General features: G+C 39.0%; 1 protein-coding gene across 1 annotated transcript; it reads left to right on the top strand.

Moving 5' to 3' along the window:
• Window positions 1-2475: 2475 nt before the first annotated feature.
• Window positions 2476-10372, top strand: LOC128705409 (neurexin 1-like). Its single transcript, XM_070079811.1, has 3 exons — window positions 2476-2592; window positions 4840-5034; window positions 9688-10372. The coding sequence occupies exons 1-3, from the start codon at window positions 2481-2483 to the stop codon at window positions 10293-10295; spliced, it is 915 nt and encodes a 304-aa protein (XP_069935912.1). The 5' UTR covers window positions 2476-2480; the 3' UTR covers window positions 10296-10372.
• Window positions 10373-10856: the final 484 nt, after the last annotated feature.

Below are 10856 nucleotides of genomic sequence, written 5' to 3' on the forward strand. Positions count from 1 at the left end.
CTTGCATTTGTGGTCACAGAGGTGCCTGTGCTAACTTTCCTATGGTGTAGAAATATACCTAGTTGGATGAATCTTATTGTGGCTAGCTGGTCTAGTGGCTAACGCGACGGGCTGGAGTTTTGAGACTCTATGACCGCGGGTTCAATCCCGGCCGGGGGTATGGTTTAATTGAACACTTGTTGGGTAATGAATTTTTGAGCTTTGCCATGCCTTATCACACTGTGTATGCCAGTATAATTCTTAAATTTCTCAAACCAACCTTTGCTGGCCATAAATTCACCAATATGAGCACTAGTTCCAGGCATTTTTTCCTGTTCACCTGGGTGTTAGTTGACTGTTGTAGGTCGCATCCTGGGGGACAAGATTAAGGACCCCAATGGAAATAAGTTAGACAGTCCTCAATGATGCACTGGCTTTCTTGGGTTATCCTGGGTGGCTAACCCTCTAGGGTTAATCGTTTCTCGGTAATTGTTTCACATTAAGCCACACCAACAACACTCTCTCCACATCTTTGAGAAGTACAGCTGATGGTGGTGCAGTAACAGCTGACTGATCCAGCAACAGCTGACTGGTCCAGCAACAGCTGACTGGTCCAGCAACAGCTGACCATGGTGCAGCAACAGCTGACTGATCCAGCAACAGCTGACTGATCCAGCAACAGCTGACTGGTCCAGCAACAGCTGACCATGGTGCAGCTACAGCTGACCGATCCAGCAACAGCTGACTGGTCCAGCAACAGCTGACCATGGTGCAGCAACAGCTGATTGGTCCAGCAACAGCTGACGGTGGTGCAGCAAAAACTGACTGCGGTATAATAGTATTTCTCACCCTTTTTACCACAGGGCTGGCACTAGAAGCTTTCTTTGGGCCCATGGTGGCTTATTTAGCAGTTACAAGCACTATAAACAATGAATACAAAATGTATCGAATGTATGCATGCAACCGGCCACCCTGGCTTGTAAACAATGACGGCAAGGCAGCTGAGGCGCTCAGGCTGGACGGACAGGTTTGGGAGGAATCATGTTGGGCGAGTTTTTTATCGTTAAGCGGGCCAAATTTTTTACACTCAAATGCTTCGTTAGGTGGATTTAACGTTATGCGATGTGTTCGTTAGGCGAGGGTCCACTGTATTTCTCTAGAACTCCATTTTTTCTAGCGAATGAGTTCAAGAAACCACTCATTTACCGATTTCAACTATCCAATAAAGTGGTCAGAATTTAGCAATTTTGCCAATTTCACACAAATTTCAAAAGATGCCAATTTCCAAATAGGGTCCAGAATAAACAAGAAAGACATACCTGGAACTGTACTGTATTTTGTAATAAACAATAGAGGAAATCAGCTCTTATATACATTATTTAGGTATGCATACTGGACAGAGAGCCCATTTTAAGTCTGAGTTGTTGGTAAACGAGTATGTCACTAAGTGAGGAGAGGCTGTATATACACATGTATATGTACAGAATACCACTGAGAAAAACAGTGAAATTTTTAAGTGCTTTCATGATATCTCACATTATCAAGGAACTATAAAAACATAAAAGAGTAACAGTAAGGTACATGAGGATGAGACTACACTTCACGGCCACCTCAACAACACAAACACACAGTGTTCGTGTGACTATAACACTGTCCATATACTTTGCATGTAGTTGGATCATCTAAGCTGATAGGAGGAATTTATTTGCTCTCACAGTATGAACTGACTGTGACCTGTGATTGACCTGCGACCTATTCTGGTAGTTTACCTAGTCCTGCACCCAGCCAGGGGCCAGTCTCAATAATGGCATTAAATATTTAATTATGATATTTATGGGGAAGCACTAAACCCATAGGGGTTATACAGTACATGGGAAATGGAAAACAATCAGGTGTGATCCAAGAAAGAGGAAAACTCCACTTCCTTGAATTAAGAGCCCTTCACCAGCTTCAAGGCATCTCCCTGGAGGGGAATTCATTGTTTCAACTAGGAAACCCACTTAGAAACACAAACACAGCAGCAGAGAGGGATATATAAGGTGGTCAGTCCTTCAGTCTTGAAGTAGCAGTAATTCTGAGGTGGTCAGTCCATCAGCCTTGAAGTAATTTTGAATTTATCAGTCTCTCAGCCCTGAAAGAATAATTTTGAGGTGGTCAGTCCCCTCAGCCTTGAAGTAATTTCAAGGTTGTCAGTCCCTCAGCCTTGGAGGAATAATTTTGAGGTGGTCAGTCCCTCAGCCTTGAAGGAATAATTTTGAGGTGATCAGTCCCTTAACCTTGAAGGAATGATTTTGAGGTAGTCAGTCCCTCAGCTTTAAAGAATAAGTTTGAAGTGGTCAGTCCATCAATCTTGATAATTATTCTGCTCCATAGCCTCTGTTTATTAAGGACCAACCACCTGGATTTATTACTTCACTGTGGAAGGACTGAGCACCTTAATGCACCAAACGAGTATTCATCATGGTGGTTCACTGAGCATTCTCCGATTCCAGACTCGACCCATGCCAGGACCCTCACCTGGTGAGGGAGACGACCTGGTGTTCAGTGGTGCTGGTTCTGGTTGTGACATGGATGATGAAGATGAGTGTATACCTGTCTTTGATACTGGCTCAGGTAAGACTATTATCATCATTATTATTACTGTTATCATTATTACCAGTGGCAGTAATACCTATTGTACTATCATACCGCATCAGACTTTTTTTTTTAATAATTTTTTAATCTCATTTCAACAAAAAAATTTAAAAAATCACTTATCAATACATTGAAAACAACATTCAACACATTTTTCCTGTAATATATTTGTCAGTTGCAAATTATTTTAGCATAAAGTTGATGAAGTCATACATCTGGCAGTGAGCATCTGAGGGAGACTGCAGCATTGCAGCTCCTATGGACAAGCTGCCAATGATTATTATTATTATTATTACTATTATTATTACTACTGTCATTATTACTATTATAATTACCTGGAGTTTACCTGGAGAGAGTTCCGGGGGTCAAAGCCCCCGCGGCCCGGTCTGTGACCAGTCCTCCTGGTGGATCAGAGCCTGATCAACCAGGCCGTTACTGCTGGCTGCACGCAAACCAACGTACGAGCCACAGCCCGGCTGGTCAGGAACCGACTTTAGGTGCTTGTCCAGTGCCAGCTTGAAGACTGCCAGGGGTCTGTTGGTAATCCCCCTTATGTATGCTGGGAGGCAGTTGAACAGTCTCGGGCCCCTGACACTTATTGTATGGTCTCTTAACGTGCTAGTGACACCCCTGCTTTTCATTGGGGGATGCTGCATCGTCTGCCAAGTGTGCAAGTTCGGTACTAGTCCCTCTAGGATTTTCCAGGTGTATATAATCATGTATCTCTCCCGCCTGCATTCCAGGGAATACAGGTTCAGGAACCTCAAGCGCTCCCAGTAATTGAGATGTTTTATCTCCGTTATGCGTGCCGTGAAGGTTCTTTGTACATTTTCTAGGTCAGTAATTTCACCTGCCTTGAAAGGTGCTGTTAAGTGTGCAGCAATATACCAGCCTAGATAGAACAAGTGACCTGAAGAGTGTCATCATGGGCTTGGCATCCCTAGTTTTGAAGGTTCTCATTATCCATCCTGTCATTTTTCTAGCAGATGCGATTGATACAATGTTATGGTCCTTGAAGGTTAGATCCTCCGACATGATCACTCCCAGGTCTTTGACGTTGGTGTTACGCTCTATTTTGTGGCCAGAATTTGTTTTGTACTCTGATGAAGATTTAATTTCCTCGTGTTTACCATATCTGAGTAATTGAAATTTCTCATCGTTGAACTTCATATTGTTTTCTGCAGCCCACTGAAAGATTTGGTTGATGTCCGCCTGGAGCCTTGCAGTGTCTGCAATGGAAGATACTGTCATGCAGATTCGGGTGTCATCTGCAAAGGAAGACACGGTGCTGTGGCTGACATCCTTGTCTATGTCAGATATGAGGATGAGGAACAAGATGGGAGCAAGTACTGTGCCTTGTGGAACAGAGCTTTTCACCGTTGCTACCTCGGATTTTACTCTGTTGACTACTACTCTCTGTGTTCTGTTAGTGAGGAAATTATGGATCCATCGACCGACTTTTCCTGTTATTCCTTTAGCACGCATTTTGTGCGCTATTACGCCATGGTCACACTTGTCGAAGGCTTTTGCAAAGTCTGTATATATTACATCAGCATTCTTTTTGTCTTCTAGTGCATCAAGGACCTTGTCGTAGTGATCTAATAGTTGAGACAGACAGGAGCAACCTGTTCTAAACCCACGTTGCCCTGGGTTGTGTAACTGATGTGTTTCTAGATGGGTGGTGATCTTGCTTCTTAGGACCCTTTCAAAGATTTTTATGATATGGGATGTTAGTGCTATCGGTCTGTAGTTCTTTGCTGTTGCTTTACTGCCCCCTTTGTGGAGTGGGGCTATGTCTGTTGTTTTTAGTAACTATCATTATTATTAATATTATCATTATTATTATTACTATTAAATTACTTTTTTAATAATAATAATTCTTATTATTATATTTATATGTGCTAAATTGTGTAATAACTTTAATACAAAATATTTGTAGATAAATTCATTTTCATGAACTTTTATCACATTATTGTAATTGATGAAAAAACTATTTTTATGTATTCTAAAAGGTCATTTTGATAATATAGTTTCAAAATAAGTTTTATTTGATATGTATTTTTTTTCCTAAATTTGAATACATACGTATATTGACTTTTGTTAATTTTTTCTGATTATTATTTTCTTATAATTTTAAAATAAATTCCGAACCCAAGTGGATCATGGAGTCATATACATAATGATTTATGTAAATGATTTATGTAAACAAAAAAATATTTTCCACAGGCGATGACCTTATAACGCCTCTGTACATCCCACCGACGCTGCCACCAATGACCAAACCTTCACCCAAGCCACATATACCAGACCGCGATGTTGGTATTGGTGTTCGACCTTGTGACGATGAGGAGGACTGTTGTACTGGGTCAGGCTCGGGAGAGTTCAGCACCGAAGGTGGAGTTATTACTGAGATTTATAATGGTAAGTCATTACTTATTTGGCATTACCTACTGGTCACAGACTGGGCTGAATTCAATTCAAACTTTATTCTCTATAAGTATTACAATGCTGAGTTTACAGAATTTGGTTATTGTGTGGTTTACATGTAGTAAAATAATAATTACAGAGTGTACCACTAGAACGCCTAGCATGGCTAGGCATTTCGGGCAGACATATTAAATCTTAGGTTTAAAATGTTACAGAATTATGAGATAAGTTGGTATTATGGCTAAGTGACTAAATACTAGTTGTGAGTTTAGCAATGTGAATGCTTTAGTTTTGGCACTATACATAGTTTCAGTATTGGAGTATCACAGGCCAACTTTTGACTAGTTAAGATTCATTATTTTGAGATTGAGATTGATATTTCTGTTTATGGTCAAATGGGTGAGTGAGTGTAAGTGTGAACCACCAGGTGGTATTCGTATTATTAGTTGACAGGGTGTATCAGGGTGATAAGATGTTTTCTGATGGTAGTTTTGAAGGTGATGAATGTGTCTGCAGTTTTGGAATTTTCAGGTAGGGTGCTCCAGATTTTAGGGCCTTTGACATACATTGAATTTTTGTAAAGGTTTAGTCGGACACGGGGAATGTCATAGAGATGTTTGTGTCTGGTGTTGTGCCTGTGGGTTCTGTCACAACTATCAAGAAAACGTTTTAGGTCAAGGTTAATATTGGAATTTAAGGTCCTGTAGATGTAGATTGCACAGTAGTAAGTGTGGATGTACTGAACAGGGAGTAAGTTTAGATCAATGAAGAGTGGGGGGGTGTGTTGCCAGGGATGGGATTTAGTGATTATTCTTACTGCGGCTTTTTGTTGGGTTATTATTGGCTTTAGGTGTGTTGCTGCAGTTGAACCCCAACCACAGATAGCATAGGTGAGGTATGGATATATAAGTGAATGGTATAGTGTGAGAAGGGCAGTTTGCGGCACGTAGTATCGTATCTTGGAGAGGATCCCAACCGTTTTGGATACTTTTTAAGTTATGTGTTGGATATGGGTGCTGAAGTTCAGGTTGTTGTCGAGGTATAGGCCTAGGAATTTGCCCTCATTATGCCTGGTAATTAGAGTGTTGTCGATCTTAATGTAATTTGCGCATCTCCTGCTCTGCTACCAAACATAATGTAGTAGGTTTCGTCAACATTAAGCGTAAGTTTATTGGCTGTCATCCAAGTCGATATTTTGATCAGCTCCTCATTAACAATGGTGTTGAGGGTTGCAAGATTAGGGTGAGAGATGACATAAGTCGTGTCGTCAGCAAAGAGAATGGGGTTCAGGTGTCGAGATACGTTTGGAAGATCATTGATGTATATGAGGAAGAGCAGGGGATCAAGGACACTTCCCTGCGGAACTCCAGTATCAAGTGGCTGTGTTGTTGATGCTGTGTCTTTAATGGTGACATACTGATACCTATTAGTAAGGTAAGATTTGAAATATGCAAGCGCATGGCCTCTTATACCATAATGGTCAAGTTTGTGGAGTAGGATGCCGTGGTCTACTGTGTCAAAAGCTTTTCTTAGGTCAATAAAAATTCCTAATGGATATTCCTTATTTTCCAATGCTGTGTAAAGCAGATCTAGCATTTTTATAATTGCATCGTTAGTGCTTTTATTTTTCCTGAATCCAAATTGGCAGGGGTTGAGTATGTTTTGTGACGTTATAAATGAATATAGTCTCCTGTGCACGAGTTTCTCAAAGATTTTGGATAGCAATGGTAAGTTTGATATTGGCCTATAGTTGTTTAAATCTGTAGGGTCACCACCTTTATGTATTGGTGTAACCCTTGCCGTCTTGAGTAGTTTCGGGAAGGTGCTAGCTTCTAGTGACTTGTTAAAAAGCAATGAGATAGTATGCGAGAGGACATGGGCCACTCTCTTGTACAATAATGGTGGGACATGAGACAGATTCCCTGAGTTATTTTTAAGTGACTTTATAATCTCGGTGACTTCCGTGGGCTCAGTTGGAGCAAGATAGAAGGAATTTGGGAAATTCCCATCTAGGTAGTCCCCGGCATGGGCATTGGTACGTGGGATTTTATTGGCGAGATTAGAACCTATGGTTGAGAAGAAGTCGTTTATCTTGTTTGCTGTGTCGGTGGGTTGCAGTGGTGTTTCATTAGGTTTAGTTAGGACAATATTCTTGTTTTTTTCAGTTTGTGGGTCCCTAGAATCTGAGAGAGTGTTTTCCAGGTCTTTTTTATATCTCCTCTTGTGTCAGTGAATCTACTGGAGTAGTATAGTTGTTTGGCTTTCTTTATTACTTTGGTGAGGACTGATGAATAGTGTTTAAGAATATCTTTGTGTATTAAGCCCTGTCTATATTGCTTTTCATATTGGTGTTTCTTATCAATGGATTTCAGAATGGCGCTGGTTAGCCATGGGCAACCAAGCCATTTGTTTGTGATCTGTTTTGTTTTTATAGGACAATGTTTGTTGTATAGTCTAAGTAGTTTGTTAAGAAAAATGTCTGTCCAGTCATCAATACCATTGGCCTTGGAGAATTCTGTAGGCCAGTCAACAGTCTCTAGGTCAGCTGTGAACTTCCTTATTGAGGCCTCATCATGGAATCTAAATGAGACTTTGTTGTATTCAAGTGGTGGTTTACTAATGTTTGTCAAGAGGAAGGTAGGGTAGTGGTCTGTAGTGCTATCTGTGATTATCCCTGATTTAAGGGGGGCTAGTATATTGGTCCATATGTGGTCTATTATGGTTGCACTTGTTTCAGTGAGCCTGGTTGGTTTAGTTATTGTTGGTATGAGAAGTGTGTTGTTCATATTGTTGATGAAATCAGTTACAGGCTGATCATCTAGTAGGCCAAGGTTGATGTTGAAGTCTCCAGCTAAGAGAAGGTGGTGCTTATTCATTTGTCTGTTTGTTATTAGTGCCTTTAATTTCTCACTGAAGTTTGGGATGTTAGTGTGGGGTATCCGGTAAATGGCACCAATTGTTATAGGTGTCTTAATCTCCAGCTAAGAGAAGGTGGTGCTTATTCATTTGTCTGTTTGTTATTAGTGCCTTTAATTTCTCACTGAAGTTTGGGATGTTAGTGTGGGGTATCCGGTAAATGGCACCAATTGTTATAGGTGTCTTAAGGTTTTTTACAGTAAAATTAGCAAAAATATATTCTCCATATTCATCACTAAAGCAATTGGTGCTGATACAAGATAATTGGTTAGAGTAATAGATTGCAATACCACCCCCAACTTGGTATGGTCTGCAGTTGTGGATTGCTGTGTATCCTGGTAGAGGGTAGATATCTATTGTGTCCTGTTTTAGCCAGGTCTCGGTAAGAATAATGCAGGAGAAGGGTGTCTTTAGTGATTCAAGGAGTGCCAGGAGGTCATCATAGTGTTTGCTTAAGGACCTGATGTTGTAGTTAAGTACTGATAGACTTTTATCATTGTTTAGGATAGTGCTGGCTTGTGATGCTGTGTAGTAAAGGCAGTTACTTTCCAATAGGTTTTGATTGTGTGTCAGATTATGTAGGTTTAGATCAGGGTCAACGTGATCAATCATCTTCTAGGTTTAAATTATGGTTATTTATATCCTGAGTTGTGTGTTGAGTTTTAGTACTGATATCTGTAGTGGTGGGAAGTTTGGACAAGTATATAGCTATAGCATTTTGGTCATGTAGAGTATAGTCACTAATACACGTAATGAAGTTGGTGTTGTCTATGTGTTGTGCTGGAATGAGCTAAAGTACAACTAGGTATAAATTAATAATATAAAAATACAAATTAAAAATAGCACAAGACTCTCACTTGTAATTGCACTAAGGTCTAATGTAATGACTTTGGTATAGTCTATGTATTGACCTAGAGTGAGCAACTGATCCCTGAAACCCTTTCCAGGTATACTTATTTGTCATTACCTCACTGGCATTACCTTTATGTCATTACCTATTTGTCATTACCCATTTGTCATTATGTAATTACTTCCATTAAGGTTAACTTGGTACTGGTACATGTACGATTATCATTCATAGTTTCACATGCAATAATCATGAACAAGTGATACAGGATGCAAAACAACCACAGGGGAAGTTGAATGATAGCTCTAGGCCTTTCATGTTGTAATCAACACATCAGGAGCTTGCAGAAATGAGTAGGAAGTCCAAGGACATTAGTTCAGGGGAACATTGTAGCTTGGATTCATTCATTTCATGGTCATTCTTCATACAACCTTCTTCCTTCATCAGGGTAGTTCTTAAAAAACTTTGCTCCATTCATCACAAGGTATATAATTCTTAAAACACTTCTCTCCATTGAGCTCTATGTACAGCAGGACCCCTGTGTCTGTGGGGGATACATTCAAAGACCTGCAGTGGATACTGAAACCACAGATAGTAGCAATCCTATATATACCTATTATAAAGTTTAACTGATAAATTATGCACGATAAATAGAGAATTATCACTTTTTCACTGATGGGAAGCACTTATGGCTTCTCTAATTTTGTGCTCTGAGGCCATTATTATGCAAAATTAAGAGGTATGTTTAAGCCACTGTAAAGAGTGGATTACTGAATCAGCGGATACTGGGGTTCTACTGTAATTCCTCAACATGCTACTTTATTCCTTGCAAACTAAATTTTATCTATAATTTGACCATATTTATCTTTTTTTGTTTCTATCAGGTGACGATATAGATATTGAATTCCCTGCGACTCACCACCCCATGGTTGCTCCAGGTGTGATCCACTCTGAGGAGCACAACCAATCTAGCAACGGTTCGGGACCTCCTAGGAAGGACCCTGGCTCTGGCCCTACCACCACCACCACAACCACCAAAACCACCACCCAGACGCCGAGGACACGACAACGACCCCAAACTACCATGGCTACCCCCGTCGCCCCTCCCTCGCGACCGCAAGAACCTCCCTTCACGGTGACTGACTACGAATACGAGTACCCATCCCTAGAGGTGGAGTTCAACAACAACAAGAAATCTAGTGTTAAAGAGGACCCGTTGGACCAGATCCACAGTGAAGCTGCTGGGAGTGTTGCCCTTATTATCAGCATTATTGCAGGGGCCCTCATCATTGTTATACTCATCATTCTACTTATACTCAAATTTAAGGGATGCCAAGATGGCACTTACAAAGTAGATGAGAGTAAAAACTATGAAGGCATTCCTACCATGCCGACTCCCATGATCAATGGCCAGGGAAATGGCACCATAAAACCAGGTGATCGAAGGCCTGTTAAGAAACAAAGTAAGGATATCAAAGAGTGGCATGTGTGAGTGTTAAACATTTTTATTGAGAGAAAATTATATGTAAAGTCTCAAAATTACGACTGTGATCTCTATTCTTTCTGCAATATCTCTACCATGATAGAAATATATATATATATATATATATATATATATATATTTATATATATATATATTTATATATATATATATTTATATATATATATATTTATATATATATATATATTTATATATATATATATTTATATATATATATATTTATATATATATATATTTATATATATATATATTTATATATATATATATTTATATATATATATTTATATATATATTTATATATATATATATTTATATATATATATATTTATATATATATATATTTATATATATATATATTTATATATATATATATTTACATATATATATATTTATATATATATATACACATATATATATATATATATATATATATATAAATATATATATATACATATATATATATACACATATATATATATATATATATATATATATATGCTCCCTATCAGTCTTGTGCTAATATGTTAGTTCATGACTAAGTTGCTATCCCTA

The sequence above is a fragment of the Cherax quadricarinatus genome, unplaced genomic scaffold (genome assembly GCF_038502225.1).
Source record: "Cherax quadricarinatus isolate ZL_2023a unplaced genomic scaffold, ASM3850222v1 Contig22, whole genome shotgun sequence".
Taxonomy (NCBI): Eukaryota; Metazoa; Arthropoda; class Malacostraca; order Decapoda; family Parastacidae; genus Cherax; species Cherax quadricarinatus.